General features: G+C 40.9%; 1 protein-coding gene across 1 annotated transcript in view; it reads left to right on the top strand.

Annotated features, from left to right (window-relative positions):
* The first annotated feature begins 1770 nt into the window (after positions 1–1770).
* The window catches only part of LOC121373677 (glutamyl aminopeptidase-like), a 113598-nt gene continuing 92460 nt past the window's right edge, over positions 1771–22908 (top strand). The window contains exons 1-2 of the mRNA XM_041500399.1: positions 1771–3103; positions 7768–8960. Coding sequence (XP_041356333.1) covers positions 8164–8960 — 797 coding nt within the window. The 5' untranslated portion in view covers positions 1771–3103; positions 7768–8163. The remainder of the gene's footprint in view (positions 3104–7767; positions 8961–22908) is intronic.

The raw sequence follows: 22908 nt of genomic DNA, 5'->3' as shown, positions 1-22908 counted from the left end.
CCTGTCATTCCCCATCAGCTTTTAGCTGTGGACTTAATCTGACCACTTCGGAGAGAGTTCAGTAGTTACGTCTGGCATTGTTAAGAGGCACTTGTAATCACCTACTATACACCGCTACTACCGGCGGTCGTTAGTTGGTGCCTTGGGCCATGGGTCAGACCAACTTTATTAGCGGCAGAGGACGAGGATGCCAGGTGGGTGCAGGGAAGTACACAGAGACTGCACCGGTGGAGGAAGTGAGACAGTAAGTGATTGTGTGGACAGCTCAGTTAGTTGGTGCCGTGGGTCAGACCAACTTTATTAGCGGCAGAGGACGAGGATGCCAGGTGGGTGCAGGGAAGTACACAGAGACTGCACCTGTGGATGTAGATGAGATAAGTAGGCGATGGTGTGGAGAGCTCAAAATACAGAGATGGAGGAAACTGACAGAAAGAGTCGGAACAGACGGAAATCGTGGGATAAATTTGGAAAGGATTTTATTTTATAGTAAGATAATGAGAATGATAGGTTTGTTGTTGTAGTTTGTTTTGGGGTGGGTTTTTTACGTATTAAGAATAGCTTGGAATTCGCCTCACAGTCTACATTAAAATATAAAAGAAAATAACTCACTTGTTTAATTGAGTTGTACATTCAAGGCCGTGGGATGGGACATAGCCAATTGTTAGGTCCAGGATCGACCCACGTCTGTGGATCCATTGAAATAGTGTTCCCCTCCCTTCCCATTCTCTGTCTCTGTCTGTCTGTCTGACTGTCTGCCTGCCTGTGTTTGTATCTCTCTCTCTCTCTCTCTCTCTCTCTCTCTCTCTCTCTCTCTCTCTCTCTCTCTCTCTCTCTCTCTCTCTCTCTGTCTCTGTCTGTCTCTCTCTTTATTTCTCTTTCGCTTTCTCTTTTTAAATCTAGGGGCGGGATGTAGCCCAGTAGTAAAGCATTCGCTTGATGCGCGGTCGGTCTAGGATCGATCCCCGTCGGTGGACCCATTGGGCTATTTCTCGTTACAGCCAGTGCTCCACAACTGGTGTAACAAAGGCCGTGGTGTGTAATATCCTGTCTGTGGGATGGTGCATATAAAAGATCCCTTGCTGCTAATCGAAAAGAGTAGCCCATGAAGTGGCGACAGCGGATTTCCTTTCTCAATACCTGTGTGGTCCTTAACCATATGTCTGACGCCATATAACCGTAAATAAAATGTGTTGAGTGCGTCGTTAAATAAAACATTTCCTTCCTTCCGTCTTTTTAAGTATCTGTTTAAACTGTACACAAGGTGAAACGTAAATAAGGAATTTGTCTGTCTGTCTTCTCTCTCACTTTGTTCTTCTTTCGCTGTCTCTCTTTATCGTCATCCCCACCCCTCCCAAGTGTCTAAATAACCAAAAGCTCAATAACTGTAATTTAAACTGTGCTTAACAATAATTCGCTTACTTCCACTGCCAAAGGTCGATCCTGCAACCCTTCGCAATTGAGTCGGAACCTCCGACACTTAAAACGTATTTTACACGCGCACAACATCGTAAATAATTAGCAGACGGAGATAAGATTCTATATCGGCAGGCAGTTCGCTATTTACAGGTAAACGCTTGGGTGCAGCGACACCACTGACTGCGAACCAGTTGATGGATTTCCGTTGACCCTAAACTGCGGAACGCTCTCAAAACCACATGAGTGCTTCATGCACCTATTCTGAAATAACATGTACACGTGAGTGTCTCGGCTTGTGTAATTCGGAAGAAGTAATCAAGCGCTCGGAGGCAAGGGAATCCCTCTGCGGCGCAAATCAGTGTTTGAAGTGAAGAGAATTTTCTTCTCCGTATCGATCTCGACGAAAGGGAGATAGTTACAAAAGCGGACCGTTTGCGAACTGTGAAAGTTCTTGGAAATTCAGGTTGCAGTTTATGATGTGAATTAGGGACAGGAAAAAACCCCACAGAGTTGAGTATAAAAGACAGTTAGATAATATCAGGTGAAGTTTTCTTGTTGCTAATTATTAAGGTTTTTCGCAAGCTGAATACTCTTCGAAGCTGATTCGAAAAAAAAAAAAGAAGAAAAAAAGATTGAAAATTCGTATCTGGTGTCTGGTTTGTTATACACAAATTATTTTCGACGGAAGTATAAAGTTCAAAACTCTTCGTAATAATAGGAAATGCAGATATGTTATTATAGTGTTTAAGGAAATAACTCGGAGGAAAACAAATATTATTGCACATTTGGAGAAAAAACCAAGCAATTGTGTTTTATAGAGATTTAATAACAGTTTTTTAAACTTTAGACCGCAAAAAAAAAAAAAAAAATTCTGAAAAAAGAAAAAAAAGGTAGTGTACGCTTGAAGCAAAATTCTGAAAGCAAAAAGGTATTGTTTGTTAGGAAATTAAATAAATTTTTCAAGAAATGTGAACGTAATTTTTATTTCGGCGATGCAAATGCAATCATTGTCTTCTGAAAATTCGACCTTACGAAGAAAGGTGGTGTTTTGTTCGTAATGAAGTGTGTGCTATGGAGTTGTGAATATAAACTTTGTGTTCCAAAATCTTTGACGCAAAACATCTAAAAATGTAAAGCTGTGTTTACTAGCGAATCAGCCGCATACAGACGTGAATAACGTTTATACTACGCATTACGAATTTAATCGCCACATTCAGAAGAAAAAACAAGTTAAGCAGAAGGATATACTAAGATGTCATTTTTTATTTTATTGTTAAATAAAAAAATAAGTGGAACGAAATGTGAACCACGTCTACACATTGGAGGTGAATTTATGACAGTATTCTAAATATTCGACATAGAAGCCACAGGAAGTGGTAACATTAACGTCGAACTGCCTTCAGCGTAACATCACTACGCGTATGTAAACCTATCTGACTTACTCGCACTGTAAAAAAGAAAAGAAAAAAAGAAGACATATTTATTGAAAAGAAGACACTCAATGAATTAATTACTTTGGAAAGAAAACAAGGATTCTCAGATGCTGCTACAAATCTACATGACAACAAAACGGGTGATTTAAACAGCACGATTGCACGTGGAAATAACGCTCTGCTGCGCGTGAAGTTTAGCTGGATTTATGTCGGCAGACGGTTTAAGTGGCGGGAAGTAGCGGAATCTGGTATAGGTAAACAAACTATGAAATAATTCATTTTTATTCCAACAAATGTTGTTTGTTCTGTAGATTATATTAACGCTGTTAATGTTTCTGTGCACTGTGCAGTTTAGTGTATATGCCCAGGTGCAGATTCATGGTAGGGGGGGGGGGGGGGGGGTAGTGGATTGCAAAATCCTCCCCACCCCCCGAAATAAAAGTGTCCTGGAAATCTTGTTTAACGTTTAAATGTAACGGATTTATTTCTTTTTAGTGGTTCCCAGTCGGTATTCCATGACTGGTATTTCAAAGTCCGTAGTATGTGCTGTCCTGTCTGTGGGAAAGTGCATGTAAAAGATCCCTTGCTACTAAAATAAAAAGGTAGCAAGTTCCTCGGAAGACTTAACGAGCTACTCTCGATTCACTGATATCAAAACCTATACTAGCTCAGCCATTTACCTTTCGACTGACCGTTCAAAATTGCGCCAAACTTCCTCATTCAAAATTGCGCACCACTTTCTCTTTGGCATTAACGGCTCCATTCAAAAGTCCATAGCACCACCACCACCTCTCCCCTCCCCCAACCTTTCCTGTCATGGACGGAGGAGCCGGCCAAGGCCGGCTCTTGTGCCCACGACAGGCGTGCGCTACAACAGCTTGTTCTGAATGTGCACGTAAAACTCTATGACATGACATGACATGACATGACATGACATCGGAAAACTATGTTTTAGAATTTCGAAACGTTTAACATACAGTAGCCGAAGATGAACTAATCAATTTGCTCTAGCGGTGTCATTAAGAAAAATAAGTTTTTGGGGGTTTTCTTGCTCCAACCAGATAGGAGGATTAATGAATTAAAGTATTGCTATCATACTGAACACTCTTAAAGGCATACTGTCACGGATTTAAGGACCTTATTTCTCCAAAGTAGATAATAAATGAAAATTACATCAATGTTTGGAAACCAAATCTGACTATTGAATCACCTTAACTAAACCATGATGGAGTGAAATCCATGTCAATCATCTTGACAGTATTAATTTTTAAATTATGGACCATTGCCATAATTCAATTATTTTTTTCACAAAATATCATTAATAAGTGGAGTATGATGGTTAATTAGATTGTTGAATAAAGTACACTTTGGTACAAATCAAATACATATTTTTCACGTAATACTTTGTTGGGCCATTTAATAGGTCAGTGGTTTGTGACAATATGCCTTTAAAGACATACAGACAGAACGGAAGACGTCGTTTGTGCGTATCCTGGTCAATTCTCTATTCATCCTCTTTATATTAACCCTCTTTATTTCTACATCCATCCTAGTTTCCTCGGCACTGGGCAAGCTGGGTACCAGCGCACCGTAGATGCAGTTCTGTAGTAGTGGAAGTAGTAGTAGTAGTAGTAACATCAGCAGTTGCAGAAGTAGTAGTAGTAGTAACATCAGCAGTTGCAGTAGTAGTGGTAGTAGTAGTAGTAACTGCAATAGTAGTAGTAGTAGTAACATCAGCAGTTGCAGAAGTAGTAGTGGTAGTAGTAGTAGTAGTAGTAACTGCAGTAGTAGTATAGTAGTGGTAGTGATAGTAGTAGCAGTAGTAGTAGTAACTGCAGTAGTAGCAGTAGTAGTAGTAGCAGTAGTAGTAGTAGTAGTAGTAACATCAGCAGTTGCAGAAGTAGTAGTTGTAGTAGTAGTAGTAGTAGTAGTAACTGCAGTAGTAGTGTAGTAGTTGTAGTAATAGTAGTAGCAGTAGCAGTAGTAATAGTAATAGTAGTAGTAGTTACTAGCAGCAGTAATAGTAGTACTAGCAGTATTAGTAGTACTAGAAATAGTAGTAGTAGTGGTTGTGGTGGTGGTGGTGGTTGTGGTAGTAGTAGCAGTAGCAGTAGTAGTAGTAGTAGTAGTAGCAGTAGCAGTAGCAGTAGTAGTAGTAGTAGCAGCAGCAGCAGTAATAGTAGTACTAGCAGTATTAGTAGTATTAGTAGTACTAGAAATAGTAGTAGTAGTGGTTGTGGTGGTGGTGGTTGTAGTAGTAGTAGCAGTAGCAGTAGTAGTAGTAGTAGTAGTAGTAGCAGCAGCAGCAGTAATAGTAGTACTAGCAGTATTAGTAGTATTAGTAGTACTAGAAATAGTAGTTGTAGTAGTGATGGTGGTGGTAGTAGTGTTAGTACTACTAGTAGTAGTAGTAGAAGAAGAAGACTTAGTAGTAGTAGTGATAGTAGTAGTAGTAGTAGTAGTAGCAGCAGAATTAGTGTTAGTAATAGTAGTAGTAGTAGTAGTAGTAGTAGAGTAGCAGCAGCAGAATTAGTGTTAGTAGTAGTAGTAGTAGTAGTAGTAGTAGTAGTAATAGTAGTAGTAGTGTATGTGTTTGCGTGTGTGTTTGTGTATGTATTTGTGAGCGAGCGCGTGCTCGCTCGTATTTGTGTACATGTGCACGTGCGCATCTGGCGATAATAATAATACTAATTTTTCCATTATATTGTCCAATTAAAAGCGAGCGCTGCCTCGCGAAGGACCGGGCGGCCAGTTTCTCGAAGCTAATTGTAACAGAGAGAAGCGTAGCACCTGCTAAGTAGCGATTAGTCACCAGCCTCGGTGGTGTCGTGGTTAAGCCATCGGACATAAGGCTGGTAGGTATAGGGTTCGCCGCCCGGTACCGGATCCCACCCAGAGCGAGTTTTAACGACTTAATGGGTAGGTGTAAGACCACTACACACTCTTCTCTCACACTAACCACTAACCAACTAATAACTAACCAAATGTCCTGGACAGACAGCCCCAGATAGCTGAGATATGTGTCAAGGACAGCGTGTTTGAACCTTAATTGGCTATAAGTAAAAATAAAAAATAAAAAATCAAAGAGGAGGCAATTAGTCTTCTTTGCGTGTGTGTCGACAAATACTTTCAAACGTACCCCGCCAGTCGGAATCGATAAGCGCACACGTGGCCACTTTATCAACAGTCGGGCTTTGTCTTCCCAGAAGTCTAAAGCTGTTTACTACTACGAGAACCATACTATTAAAACCCCAGTCGTCACCACTCGGAACATTTCGGGTGTTTTCGGTAGCTGTGCCAATGGTGTGCTCGGGAGAAAGTTGTTTTTGTTTCGTTTGTTTTTTCCGCCGCAAGTAAAACTCGATAACTATGACGTAATAATGGGGCATTGGATGGAACGGAATAAATTCCAGTCGGCGAATATGTCCACGTAGGGGGATCCACCCTACGACCAAGCATCGCAGGCGATCGATCTACCAAATGAGCTAACTTCGGCTTCCTCGGGGTGGGGTGGGGGGGGGGGGCACTCGTAAATACTTTGATAGGTTTTCATCATATGTAGCGGCTGGAGGTAGCCCAGTGGTACAGCGCTCGTTTAATGCGTGGTCGATTTAGGATCGATCCTCGTCGATGAGCTCATTGGGCTATTTCTCGATCTAGCCAGTGCACCACGACAGGTATATCAAATGCCGTAGTATGTGCTATCCTGTCTGTGGGATGGTGCATATAAAAGATCCCTTGCTACTAATGGAAAAAATTATAATTTAAGACTATATGTAAAAATTACCAAATGTTTGACATCAAATAACCGATGATTAATAAATCAATGTGCTGTAGTGGTGTCGTTAAACAAAACAAACTTTTCATCCTATGTATATATGTATAAAACCTCTAGAGCACATTGATTAATTGATCATCGGCTATTGGATGTCAAACATTTGCTAATTATGACACGTAGTCATCAGAAGAAACCCGCTATATGTTTCCAAATGCAGAAAGGGATCTTTTATATGCACTTTCCCACAGACAAGAAAGCATACACCACGGAATTTGACGAGAAAAAAACCACACAGTTGAATGGATCCTCCAAGGTGGTTCGATCCTGCAACGCAAGCGCCTCAAGCGAGCTCTCAACCAACTGAGCTAAATCCCGCCGCAAACTCGGTATATACTTGGTAAAAACTTCACAAATCGCTTATTTTGGGTTAAAAACGACACTGTCGCTTGAACATAGTGAAGCACGTGTTCGTGACCTACACCGAAATACCCGGTTATAAGGTTTTGCTATTTTGCATCGAAGAGTTAATTAGAAGTGCCATTTGGTTAATGTCAGTTGTTTTTCCTGTTAATAACAAACGATTGAAAGACATTTCACTCTGTTAGGAATATCACTTGTTACAAAAACAATGGAAACATTGTTCTTTATCAGTGCACGCCCTCGTCCCCCCCCCCCCCCCCCAAACACACCTTTTTTCTTTTCTTTTTACTGTATTAAATTTTTATAAAATCATACATACATAGTATGAGTTAGAAATAGCGGTCCCCCCCCCCCCCCCCCCCCCCCCCAATCTAAAATCCTGGCCACCCCAGTGTTCTTTATTGCAGTTTTCTTTGATCGATTGTACTCGAAGAAGACACTACTAAACGACCAGAACATTGTTATCCCACATTAGGTTCGCTTTTAGAAATCTTTTTCTTATTCAATAGTTATGTTGAGATATTTATTAATATTTAAAAACACACACACAGGGTCGTTTGCCAGAATTCATCCATGTATTAATCTATATCGATATTACGAGTTGTAAACTGCCACACTATATAACAACACAAACATCAATTTCTGTGATCAATATAAAACATGCATTAATAATATTTTGTTTGGCCTACTCTTATTATTTGCTTTTTTTTCTAATTTCAGAATTTCCGAGATCGGGCAGTGACACCATACGCGCACTGCTATAATACTTAAGTACAATCATTCCCAAAGCTAAATCTTCAGTGTATTGTAATATTGAATTCCGCTACTTGCATATAGACTTGCGGAGCGCTAGTAGCCGGCGTACCGTCGACTTATCTATACCATAATCGACGAGTTAGTCCAATGGTGAGGAGGGCTCGAGTATTCTGGGATGCTTAAGGGATGCACAGTTGTAAATAATGGTGGAGGGTTTTCTTTTCTTATTTTATTTTATTTTATTTTTTTCTAATGGTTCGGCTTAGCGGGAACCAATAAGAAGAAGAAGAAGCGAAAGTGAATGTATCACGAAAGGGGATCGGAAAAAAGTACTGGTTGTTTGAAAATCGTTTTTCAGGAATGGATCGAAACGAAAGATTTCCTGACGTCACACTCGCGGAACAGAAGTCGCCCGAGAAAGCAAATGACGTCATGACGAAAGATACCGTCGTACGGATACGCCAGGCGGATCGAACCGGATGTTACGTCACGAGATTCAGGATTATATTCTTAGGGATAACTCTTGTTCTTCTCATCATTACATTATTAACTTTCATTGGGATGTATTTCCGACGAGAAGAAACCTGCGGATGCGGGGCGAATCAGGTCACATACGACAAACCCAACCCTGGGGCCAGTCAACAGGACAATCACGTGACTGGTATCAACCAATCAACGCCGTGCGCCTGTGACGCTGGCTCCACTTCCGCTCCTACGGGGCAGAATCCCAATTTGCATAAAAACCCGGATGCATCTAAAATTCCACCTTGGAAGCAGATTCGTTTGCCAAAAGCTCTCGTTCCTGGGCACTACGATTTAAGGCTGAAAATTGATTTGACAAATTTCGTTTTTTCCGGATCTGTAAATATTTCCTTATACGTGAACAGGTCCACGCGTTTCGTTATGTTCCACAGGAGTTCGTTGCTAGGGATACTAGAGAAGCACGTTAGAGTGGTTCCCCTGGGCCGGTTTCCAAGACGACACATCAAGAGACAGTTTTATGAAAAGCGCTACCAGTTCCACGTGCTTGAACTGAACGGAGAGTTGCCGGTCGGTTCGGAGTATTCGTTACAAATCGGAGATTTCCGTGGACGGATTATTCAGAATCTGCGAGGACTGTACAAAAGCACGTACAAGACCAGAGATGGGACGGAAAGGTAAGCAGTTTCTTCTAAATTACCGTACTAGTATTTTGTTCGTATATATGGTAATACTGATAAGAGAGAAAAAAAAGAGAAGGAATTATAGAAATAATAATTATAGGATATTAAACTAGTTTCCGTTTCTTCTTATGTTTATTTCCCCGAGTGCAATAATTTTAAATTATTTCATGACGGACATCAACATGATGCGAAATGTTAGTGAGTTTAATATCCTATTTATTAGCCTACCTATAATCGATATTAATTTATATCCCTCAACTCGTTTAATTGACGTCCCTGTAAGGTTTGAGTACGCCAATCGATAACGTCACGAAGTGTTACGTCCCACTTGGCGTTCTAGTGGGACCTATCACTTTGTTATTATCTATATGGTTCAACATAACCGAGTAAATAATAACCATACGAAGCACACGTGTAATAACTGGTGCAATGACGTAATTTTGGGAAGCGACGTCATAACATGGCGTTATTTCTCCAGTCCTAACTCAGACTGTGCATTTGAAATATGACGTCATTTCGTCATCTCCTAGTTGTGGCTGAAACATTTTGAGTTGGGTATTGATATTCATAAAGAAAACAACAATAATATGGATAATAAAGAAATTATTACACTCGCGTGTGAGTCGTACTGATTTTACGAAACTTGTGTTAGGATTCTCTCGTTTCGTAAAATCAGTACGACACACCACACAACCTCGTATAATAATCTCCATATATGTACCATATATGTGTGTGTAGATATATATATATATATATATATATATATATATATATATATATATATATATTAAAATATCAGTGAAATAAAAGTGTTATCAGTCACTCAGTGACGATAACACATTTTAGAGTGAAATTTTCACTATTTCACTCTAAAATGTGTTATCGTCACTGTAGAAAGTGTTATCTTCACTGTAACAAAGTCGGAACTATTTATATAATAAATGGAAATTTTTAAAACAAAATTCAAATATGATTTATATCTCATCTCGTGAAGTTTGCAACCATATTTGATTGCAAATTTAACTCGATGAGATATGAATTATATTTGACAAAAACATGAACTATCAACTGAGTTTCTGACAGTCAGTCTCACATTATAACTGTATGATGTGAAAAACAGGCAGTATGCTAGCAGTAATTTAAGTTTGACATAAAATCTTCCCTTCTTTTCATTACTGTATGTTTCTTGTTTCATTATTTCAGTTTGTTTATATTTTATTTTATTTTACGTTACGATGGTCGAAGATTGCAATATGTTTTAGGCATAACATCTCGAATTAATTTCAACAAAATAATATATTATTTTGTTATAGTTCGGTATTTTATTTGTAAAGTTAAACTGTGTAATTCTCTATATAAATTCCGGTGTTTCACACGTTTCTAAAACTCTACATTGGCCTGTTTTTACTGTGGGCGTTATGATTGGTGATCTAATTAATACCCCCACGCCAGATGGTCGTTAGTTAGTGCCGTGGGGCAGACCAGATTAATTCGAAGGATCGGAAGCAACTGCCAGAAAAGCAGACAAATCTGTGTAGGCGTTTAACGACACCCCAGCACATTTAAAACGACGAAAGAGACTTGGTGTCAGAAGTCAGAAGTGCAAGATAATGACGATTTGAACTCTCGGTCAAGCACGAGAGAGAGAGAGAGGAAAGGAGAGGAGTATTTGTTTTAAACCACAACGTTGTGTGTATAACATATGATTGTTCAGACACTTGCGGGCAGGGAGGAAGGCGTACGAAGATTATACGGGGGGGGGGGGGGGGGGGGGGGGGGGTCGAGTAATAATATAATATTCTCCTCCGGAAAAAAAAGAAAAACTGATAAAAAATAACTTTGCTTGAGCTAAGGGTTTCGATCCCCGAACCCCACCCCTCCTCTCCCACACGCACACATGCCTGACTTGGTGAATAGAGAGGGAAGGAATGTTTCTTTAATCACATCTCAGGACGTTTTAAACTACTGTTGTTTGGTGTCAGCTGTATGATTATTCCGAGACTCATTTTAGCGAGCATGATAAGAAATTGGCTGTCGCCCCAGGGGCAACCCCAACCAGGCAACACATACCAATGCATTTGGTAATACATGTCGTTAGCAGTCTTACTTTTACAACCAGTGGGTCACTTACAATTCACTCAAGGTACTAATCCATGACACCTTGTTTTGCTCCTTCAGGTGTTAGTAGTTGTGACAAAAAAAATGATGATGATGATGATAGAAGTTATGTAGATGGTGCTTGATGATGATGATGATGACGATGGTAATGATGATTACGATTATTATGATGATGATAGTGATAATAATGATGACAACAATGATGATGGCGGTGATGATTATGATGATGATTATGGTGATGATGATTATGATGATGATGACGACGACGATGTTGATGATAATGATCATGACAATGGTTATAATGGTGATAATGATGATGGCAGTGATGATAATGGTGATAGTGGTGGTGGTGGTGGTGATGATGATGGTGGTGGTGGTGGTGGTGGTGATGGTGGTGGTGATGGTGGTGGTGGTGGTGGTGGTGATGATGGTGGTGGTGATGATGATGGTGATGATGATGACTATGGTTATGGTGATGATGATGATGGTGATGATGATGACAATGGTTATGACGATGATGATGGTGATGATGATGACAATGGTTATGATGATGATGATGATGATGGTGGTGGTGGTGATGATCATGGCAATGGTTATGATGATGATGATGATGATGATGGTGATGGTGCCTCAGATGGCGGTGGTGATGACGGTGACGTTTACTGGCACTGCTGCTGTTGATCACAAGCGGACGGTAATACTATTACGATGACACTGTATCTACTACAGGGGGAAGGGGGAGTTTTTGTTGTTGTTGTTGTTGTTGTTTTGGGTGATGGTGGATGTTTTTGTCTTTATTTTTGTCAACCGATTTAGCTCAGTTGGTTGAGCGCTCGCCTGGATTGCTTGTATTAGAGATTGAACCACCTCGGTCAAAGGTTGTGGTATGTGTTATCCTGTCTGTGGGATAGTGCATATAAAAGATCCCTTGCTGCCGATTGAAAAATATATCAGGTTTCCTCTTATGACTACCCAATGTTTGACATCCAGTAGCCGATGATTACGTGATAATTGTGCTCTAGTGGTGTCGATAAAGAAAACAAATTTTTAAATTTTATTTTGACAAATTTATCAAATCCAATCTGGTTTTGCTGTTTTTGTTGTTTATAATAAATCCTAATAAGAAACCGAAAAGGTGCGTCCATCGGAAACTAGTATCATCGAGTTTATCCATTATCGTAATGACGAACGGAGAAATCGAATCGCAAAGCTTTATCCATCGTCAAGTAAATAAGAGTATAACCTGACTTTTTCAATAACGCCTACCATCACTAAACACCGTCGTTAAAACCCTGTTCACAATGGGTCTTATCCTACTCATTTCGTTCCAAACCTTTGTATGTCATAATCCGATGTCCGGTCTTGGGGTATTTTTGCGGCACTTACCGGTAATTAGTGAGCACTTTCCACCTAACGGCCCGGGCGGTCACTTACTACGCCCACTAACTCGGCAAGACCATCTTACGGCAGATATGATATAATAAATCGGGTTACTAAGTGCAAACTGACCGGAAACGTCCGGCGTTTAGACGCAGACATGACCGTTGTGCATTATGTGTTTCCGACTGCTACCGGTTTTCAGCGTGAACTGTCGGGAAAAGCTTCGTAATTTTTGTCTAGCGTGACAGACTGTTTTCTGGTGTATGAAACGCGTTGGTGGTTTTGTCTTAGAAAATGGGAATGAAAGGAAATATTTTGATACTAGGTTTGATAAAACAGACTGGGGAACAAAAAGGTTCAAAGGTAGATAAGCAGTCATAGTTTTCATAACGGCGTCGTCGAAAAAGAACAAGAAAAATGCATTTAACTTCAACTCCGATTTGGCTTTTTCACCCGTCGTATTTCAAATGCCATGGTATGTGTGGTCCTGTCTGTGAAAAATTGCATATAAAAGATCCTTTGCTGCTAATGTAAAAATGTAGCGAGTCACAAATTGCCAAATGTTTGACATCCAATAATAATATATTTATTCATTAATGCGCTTTAGACCTAGTAGTGTCGTTAAACAAAACAAAGTAAGTTTGAATCATTTGTCAACTTTTAATGTTTATCTAACCTGTTTTGGGCACACAGATATAGCGGCAGACAGGACAACAAACAGGCATACAGGCAGACAGAGCGACAGACAGGCAGACAGACAGGCAGACAGGTATACATAGCGACAGACAGAGCGACAGACAGATATAGCGACAGACAGGCAGACAGAGCGACAGACAGATATAACTACTGACAGGCAGACAGAGCGACAGACAGACAGATCAGACAGAGCGACAGACAGACAGAGCGACAGACAGATATACAGAGCGACAGACAGATATAGCGGCAGACAGGCAGATAGAGCGACAGACAGGCAGACAGAGCGACAGACAGATATAGCGACAGACAGGCAGATAGAGCGATATACAGGCAGACAAAGCAACATACAGATATAGCGATAGACAGGCCGATAGGGCGACAGACAGGCAGACAGAGCGACAGACAGATAGACAGGAGCGACAGACAGATATAGAGGCAGACAGAGCGACATACAGATATAGCGGCAGACAGAGCGACAGACAGATATAGCGACAGACAGGCAGACAGAGCTACAGATAGATATAGCGGCAGACAGAGCGACATGCAGATATAGCGACAGACAGGCAGACAGAGCGACATACAGATATATCGACATACAGGCAGACAGAGCGACATACAGATATAGCGACAGACAGGCAGACAGAGCGACAGACAGATATAACGGCAGTCAGAGCGACATACAACTCCAACCAGGCAGCACTTACCAATGCATTTGGTAATACAAGTCGTTAGCACAGTCTTACTTTTACAACCAGTGGGTCACTTACAATTCACTCAAGGTACTAATCCATGACACCTTGTTTTGCTCCTTCAGGTGTTGGTAGTTGTGATAAAAAAATGATGATGATGATGATGGTAATGATGATTACTATTATGATAATGATAGTGATAATAATAATGATGACGACAACGGTGGTGATGATAATGATAATGACGATGCTTATGGTGATGACGATGATTATGATGATGATGACGACGACGATGATGATGATGACGACGACGACGATGATGATGATAATGATGACGATAATGATCATGACAATGGTTATGATGATGGTGGTGGTGGTTATGGTGATAATGATGATTATGATGATGATGATAATGTCGATGATTATGGTGATGATGATTATGATGACGATGATGATTATGATGACGATGATAATGATGATGATAATGATCATGACAATGGTTATGATGATTATGGTGGTGGTGGTGATGATGATAATGATGATGATTATGGTGATGTGATGATGATTATGATGATGGCGACGACGACGATGATAATGATCATAATGGTTATGATGACGGTGATGATGATGATGATGATGGTGGTGGTGGTGGTTGTTGTGGTGGTGATGATGATGATGGTGATGATGATGATAATGATCATGACTGGTTATGATGATGATGATGGTGGTGGTGATGATGATGATGATTATGGTGATGATGATTATGATGATGATGACGACGACGACGACGATGATGATGAGAATGATCATAACAATGGTTATGGTGACGGTGATGATGATGATGATGGTTGTTGTGGTGGTGATGATGATGACGATGGTGATGATGCTGATGACAATGGTTATGCTGATGCTGATGATGGTAGTGGTGGTGATGATGATAATGATTATGGTGATGGTGATGATGATGATGATGATGATGGTTGTTGTAGTGGTCATGATGATGACGATGGTGATGATGATAATAATGATCATGACAATGGTTATGATGATGGTGGTGGTGGTGATGATGATAATGATGATGATGACGACGATGATGATGATGATAATGATCATAACAGTGGTTATGATGACGGTGATGATGATGATGATGATGGTGGTTGTTGTGGTGGTGATGATGATGATAATGATCATGACAATGGTTATGATGCTGATGGTAGTGGTGATGGTGATAATGGCGGCGATGATGACGATGACGTTTACTGGCACTGCTGCTATTGATCACAAGCGGACTGTAATACTATTACGAGGACACTCGTCAGTATCAAGACGATATCCATCAATATGACGGACAGGGTTAGGGTTAGGGTCAAAGGTCGTGGTATGTGATACCCTGTCTGTGGGATAATGCATATAAAAGATCCCATGCTACTTATGGAAAAATGTATCGGATTTCTTCTGATGACTACCCATTGTTTGACATCCAATAGCCGATGATTACGTGATAATTGTGCTCTAGTTGTGTCGTTAAACAAAACAAACTTTTTAATTTTATTGTGACAAATTTATCATATCCAATCTGGTTTTGCTGTTTTTGTTGTTTATAGTAGATCCTAATAAGAAACCGAAAAGGCAGACAGAGCGACATACATATATAGCGACAAACAGGCAGACAGAGCGACATACAGATATAGCGACATACAGATATAGCGACAAACAGGCAGATAGAGCGACAGACCGGCAGACAGAACAATATACAAGCAGAGAGAGCGACAGACAGGCATGCATAGCGACAGACAGATATAGCGACAGACAGATATATCGACAGACAGGCATGCATAGCGACAGACAGATATAGTGACAGACAGGCAGACAGAGCGACAGACAGGAATGCATAGCGACAGACAGGCAGACAGAGCGACATACAGACATACCGACAGACAGGCAGACAGACCGACAGACAGATATAGCAACATACAGGATGACAGGCAGACAGATATAGCGACAGACAGGCAGATATATATATATATATATATATATATATATATATATATATATATATATATATATATATATGTGTGTGTGTGTGTGTGTGTGTGTGTGTGTGTGTGTATATATATATATATATGTGTGTGTATGTATGTATGTATCTATAGATCTATATATATATATATATATATATATATATATATATATATATATATATATATATATATATACAGGAAGAGAGGGGGGGGGGGATAGAGCGAGATATAACGACATACAGGTAGACATCTAGCGACAGACAGGCAGACAGAACAACAGATAGAGTGACATAGCGACAGACAGAGCAACAAAAAGGCAGACAGAGCGATAGACAGGCAGCTAGGGAGACAGAACGACAAACAGTCAGGTAAGGCGGCAGACAGACAGACAGATCTACAGACAGAAAATTCAAGAGAAAGGCAGACATACCGGCGACAGACAGGTAGTCACCACTACAGACAGGCAGGAAGAGCAACGGGCAGACAGACAGAATGACAGACAGGCAGACAGAACGGCAGAAATGGACAGAATTTTGAAAATAGAAATTAGTAAAAGAAATTATTATCCTGTTCAATTATTTAGACCCAAAGTTTTTTGCAAATGTTATGTTTATTTCCTATTCGATATTTGTTTTCTTTGCATTTACACGAAAACAAACCCAAACCCCGACAGGTTTTATATACAAATCATCATATAAAATGCACGAAGTTGACTTAATTCCACTTTTTAAAAATCTCTGTGTGTTCGGAATGCACGTTATTTCTCCTATAAATAACTACGGTCATTTGCATATCAAAAGATTGGGATCTGAGGCTACGTGAAGGCCATTATAGCTTGTTTCACTAAATCAAGGTTATTATTGTTTTGCAGTGTGTAACAGCATTGTCTAATATTTCCGTTAAACATAGATGTAAACAAACAGAACATGTAACCCTTTCTTGTAGGTGCATTATATTTAATCAATTTAGCTAATGTATTATGTATTTTTATTTTATTATATCAATTATATATTAGCATACCATACCTAACCTAACACAACTGAGGTGTAGCACAGTAATAAACACAAATCACCTCACACACCGCAGGAATGTGCTTTCCAAATTTATAAATAAATTTAATGCAGGGCCGGACCCAGAAGACCAGGGGGGGGGGGGGGGGGGGGGGGGGGGGGGGGGGGGGGGGGGGGGGGGGGGGGGGGGGGGGGAGATAAAATGTCAAAGGCCACCAACATAAATAATAATAAAATGTTATTTAATTTGCCTCTAAATTGGGGAACTCATACGTATATATATATATATATATATATATATATATATATATATATATATATATATATATATATATATATATATATATATATATATATAGTATTTATGGTGGTGCTAGGGGCTGGGGTTTGGGGGTGGGGTGTTACATTTGGAATGCGAAAAACCAAAGGGCTATTGTTCGGACTCGTATGGGTTCAACCACTTTTTCATCCCGCAGACACAGCCCTGAATGTCCAAAATACGATAGCATTGCTTGGTCAATAACATCATTATTTCGATCTATGACTGCACGTGCTATTGTAGCAATGTGTAAACCACGTAAAATACAAGTTAGGTAGGGTATATACATTCATTGAAAATGTATTAGTCGACATTCTTGTTATTGTTATTTGAGGAAAAATATGGGTAAATCGAAAAACACTTCAGTTGATGTAAAATCGTGTATTAAGAACGTTTTCGATTATTGTGAAGATGAATATCAGCGCGGTCAGACCTAGGTATGCTTCTTATCGAATTGTCGATCGAGTTGCCGCTGCACTTAAAGTTTCGATTTCAACAGTAAAAAGAACTGTGAAAAAATCTAAGCTCTACGAATCCGAGCACAGAAATCACTGTTAAAAAACGCGACCGAAAACTCATCGATTTATTTGATAAAGATGTTATTAGACGACGAGTATACAGATTTTATAGAGAGGGCGAATTACCTACATTGCATAAGATTAACGTGGCTTTAAGGGAGGAATGTGGAATCAACATATCCATATCAACTTTACGAAGAACACTCCATGACCTCGATTTTTAAATACCAACATATGTCTACAACCGGAAAAGTGATTTTTGAGGACGCCAATATATCAGACAGGAGACTGTCTTATCTCCATGAAATATCCAGTTTACGAGAAACAGGGGTATTTAATAGTGTATCAAGATGAGACCTGGGTGAATGTCAACCACACAACATCCCACCACTGGACAGATATCCACCCGGGCAAAAGTACCGCCAATCACCTGCCGAAATCAGACGCTGCTGATAGAGTTCCTAAACTCTGTTCGGTGACTGGGAAGGGAAAAAAGACTTATTATTTGTCATGCTGGCTGTGATAATATAGATTGATAGATGGCTGTGAATTGATCTTTGAGGCTAAAAAACACAGACGGAGACTATCATGGTGAGATGAATCATGACAATTTCATCAAATGGTTTGAAGAACAACTTATGCCTTCTCTACCAGAACCTTCTGTTATCGTCATGGATAACGCAAGCTACCACAACAAATTAACTGAGATTACACGATGTCCTGCACTAAACGCTAAAAAGGAAGAAATTCAGTCGTGGCTACGAAACAAAAATATACCTTTTGAGAGTAACATGACAAAGCCAGTTCTTTATGAAATTGTGAAAAGTAACAAATGTGCACAGCAATTTGTTACTGATGATATTGCTGAACGCCATGGGCACTTGTGTCTAAGACTGCCGCCAAGACATTCTGAACTCAATCCGATAGAACTGATCTGGAGTCAAATCAAAGGGCACATAGCTCGTCATAATGATGGTAAAATGACCACGGTGCAGAGAGAACTTGCACATGCATTGAACTCTGTCACACCTACACACTTCTCTGACGCAGTTAAACATATAATAAAGCTCGAAGAAGATTTTAGAAAACAAAATAGTTTTATAAGAAATAAAATACCCCCTGTGATAGTCCCCCTTAACGAAGATAGTGATGAAGAAATGAGTTTGTCGACTGATTAAGTTATTTCTCCATACCCATCAGGAGTATTACTTTAATGTATACACGAACTCTTTAACACCAAAAACACATTTATTTCCATATCATTCACTATCAAACACCCTAACACCTATAAACTAATCGACTAGAAATGCATATAGACTACACATACATACGAGAGAAATGTTTATTTAACGACACACTCAAACGCATTTGATATACGTTTATGTGGTGTCAGACAAAACGGTTAAGGAGCATTATGACAGTGAGAAAGAAACTCGCTACCGCCACATGGGCCACTGTTTCCGATAAGCAATTTTGATAAGCAATAAGGGACGTTTTATATGCACCATCCCATAGACAGGATAGCACATACCACAGCCTTTATACATCATTTGTGGTGCACAGGCTGGAACTAGACACAACCCAATGGGTCCACCATGTGGGATCGATCAGTCGACCTACCATGAGCGAACGCTTTACCTCTGAGCTACGTCCCGCTCCATATACAAAAGAAGCCTTAAGTGGGGTTGGGGTTGTGCAGAGGTTCACACCTCCACCAATCGCATGCATACCATATTCTTCTCTCTCTCTCCCTATAACCATATAACCATAGATTAAAATATGTTGAGTGCGTCGTTACATAAATGACGTCTCTCTCTCTCTCTCTCTCTCTCTCTCTCTCTCTCTCTCTCTCTCTCTCTCTCTCTCTCTCTCTGTATGTATGTCTCTCCCTTCAGCGCGCGCGCTTGTGTATTCCACAATATAATTATAATATTTGATACATATTTTTTTTTCAAACTGAGGTTTTGTCACTTGAACCTGAATCCGCGCCTGCTTCATGTTTACAGATATTTTCTTAAATATAGGTCATACTACGATTTGTGCGGATAGGACGATAGAACCGAACATTAGTTTGAAACGCACTATAGAATGATGCTTTTGATATGCAAATGACCTTAGTTATTTATAGGAGAAATAACGTGCATTCCGAACACACAGAGATTTTTAAAAAGTGGAACTAAGTCAACTTCGTGCATTTTATATGATGATTTGTATATAAAACCTGTCGGGGTTTGGGTTTGTTTTCATGTAAATGCAAAGAAAACAAATATCGAATAGGAAATAAACGTAACATTGCAAAAAACTTTGGGTCTAAATAATTGAACAGGATAATAGTAGGATTAAAAAAAAAAAAAAAAATTTAAAAAAAAATTACAAGCCAAAGATAAAATGAATTGACTGCTCGGCTGAATATTTATATAATTTGGAGCATTTTGGAAGGCCAAAAATAAATAAGATAAAGAAGAGAGGATCGGACTATTTAATAATATTTTTTAAAAAGAAGTAATTTGGACATAAAATTTTGAACGAAGGTCTAAAAGTTTAAAGTCCGATTTATATGGTCCGGGCCTTGGGGGGTGGGGGGGGGGGGGGGTAAGTTTGAGGTGGGCGGAATTTGGACGATGAATTTAGTAGTTGGTCAAAGACCGAAAGGAAAATGAGCTACAAACATTTAAGTCCAAACAATAAAATTAGAGTGCTCGACCGAAAAGGTTTTAAGGTGATTTGAGCAATTTAGACGGGCTGCCCAAATAAACTGTGTCGGACTGTTTACAAAAAAAAATAAACATAAAATTTTGAACTGCGGCCGAAATGTTTTAAGTCCAACTAAGCCCAAAACAGGATGTGCCTGTTCTAAGAGAGGTTGGCGCCTACGGAGAGTTGAGGACCGGTCCAGCAGTCAGTGACGGGATCATGTGCTTCTGCCGAGCAAGGCCTGGATGACGATGTTGTAACCAGCGCCGCAGATCGTCTTGACGATTCGGTGGATAGTTAGGCTGTCCAACTGATGTAGAAGAATGGCTTGTCTGAAGATTTGCTGGCGCCGGTGTGTCACGACAAGTCTCGTCGCGTCGTTGAACCGTAAGGTGTACAGCTCATAATGAGTCCCATCCGGCAGTGGCTTTCATTTCTGGTTGCTGTACCGGTCTCAACTTCTTCGTGTCTGTTGTATCCCCTTGGACGTAGTCCCGGAATTGTCTCTTGAGTTTCCCCAAGGTCAACTCCCACGGGTCTACGTCCTCCTCTGCAGCAGGCGGGGGGATTGTTGGAGCAGGCGGCTTCGACTTAGCAGGGTGGTCGTCTGGTGGTGTGACGGCTTTCTGCTTAGCAGCCGTAGCAACAACTGTATCCATTGCCGACTCAACGGGAACGGTAGGTAAAGTTTACCGCTTCACCGGAGTCGGCTTGGGAGTAGAAGTGGACCGTCGCGGTGGTGACTGGTACATGGCAGTGTCCAGTGTCCCGCTGGTCGCGTCCGTCGACTTGTCCGCCTGTGGCGAGCTGGTCTCCTTCCGCTGAGTAGATGGAGGGGGCGACGACGCAGATGGAACCGCCGCTGACGGTTGAGCCGCCAGGTTTGGTTCCCCCTGTGTCGCCCCTGGCGCACGTCTCCTCTTTCCACGTCCTCTTCTCTTCCGTTTCGGAGTATCTAGATCGCAGTACACTAAGGTTACGGTCGCCCGTGACCCAGCACGCCGTAACTAGCTAAGAGTCCCCCCAGGTGTGTGTGTGTGGGGGGGGGGGGGGTATGGGTTAGCTCGAGAGCACAAACAGCAACATCTTGCTTCATAGCGAGTTGAAATAGGAATGTGTAAAATGGTGTACTCCGGCCAGGTTTAGTGAGCATGTTTGTTTAAACCAATATTCTGCGATAAAGAGCTGGACAACAGGGATTGTACTTTTCAGGGTATGTTTCCCCCAGGCAGGCAAAGTTACATACAAAAATCCATGGGCCTGCTGATATTAATAAAAAAAAAATCTTATAGCCACTAAAGCTATATAGAAACATATAGCGTAATTAATAGGTTAAGGCACGCCCATTCCCGGATTTGACCTCTGACACCGCCAGTGGGCAATTTCATTTCGGTACAGGAACTATACCACAGAAAAACAAATTCGCTGCAGCCAATGGACTTTATTGACTTAGCGCAAAGAAGAACAAAGAACCAATGAGGTGTCGGGATAGCTAATTCGTGACGCGATCCTCGGGTCCTGTGAGAGTGGTACTCTCAGCCGTCTCGCTAGGAGGACCGCAGTGATTCGATTAGGCCGCAAAGTGGTCTGGCTTTATGCTCAACTAATTTGCCACGTGTAACGGAACCGTCTAGTAAGAACGAGTCGCGTAGAAAAAGGTCGACCGGCCTAGGGTGGTTGTGGTAGTTCAAACGTCTCGTGTGGTTTTTGGGTTATTGTTTTTTTCTTTTCTCAGTGGTGCTGTGGTTAAACCATCGTACATAATGCTGGTAGATACAGGGTTCGCAGCCCAATACCGCTTCCCACCCACAGCTGGTAGGTATAGGGTTCGTATTACAGGGCAAGTCTTAACGACTCAGTGGGTAGGTATAAGACCACTACTTCTCTCTCACTACCCACTAACCACTAACAACTAACTCACTGTCCTGGACAGACAACACAGATAGCTGAGATGTGTGCCCAGGACAGCGTGCTTGAACTTTAATTGGCTATAAGCACGAATATAAGTTGAAATTAATTAATAAGGAGGGCGGGACGTAGCCCAATGGTAAAGCGCTCGCTTGATGCGCGGTCGGTTTGGGATCGATCTCCGTCAGTGGGCCCATTGGGCTATTTCTCGCTCCAGCCAGCGCACCACGACTGGTACATCAAAGGCCGTGGTATGTGCTATCCTGTCTATGGGATGGTGCATATAAAAGATCTCTTGCTACTAATCGAAAAGAGTAGCCTATGAAGTGGCGACAGCGGGTTTCCTCCCCCAATATATGTGTGGTCCTTAACGATATGTCCGACGCCATATAATCGTAAATAAATGTGTTGAATGCGTCGTTAAATGAAACATTTTCTTCCTTCCTGGTACCTCCCACGTCTGAACGTCAACTGTGACGTTAGTAGTAAAGCGTTCCCCTGCAGTGCGGTCGGTCTACACTCTCTACCATCAGTGGACTATTTCTCGTTCCAGCCAGTGCACCACTACTGGTATGTCAAAGGTTGTAGT

The sequence above is a fragment of the Gigantopelta aegis genome, chromosome 5 (assembly GCF_016097555.1).
Source record: "Gigantopelta aegis isolate Gae_Host chromosome 5, Gae_host_genome, whole genome shotgun sequence".
NCBI classification, from domain to species: Eukaryota; Metazoa; Mollusca; class Gastropoda; order Neomphalida; family Peltospiridae; genus Gigantopelta; species Gigantopelta aegis.
This window is presented reverse-complemented; position numbering and strand designations above follow the sequence as displayed.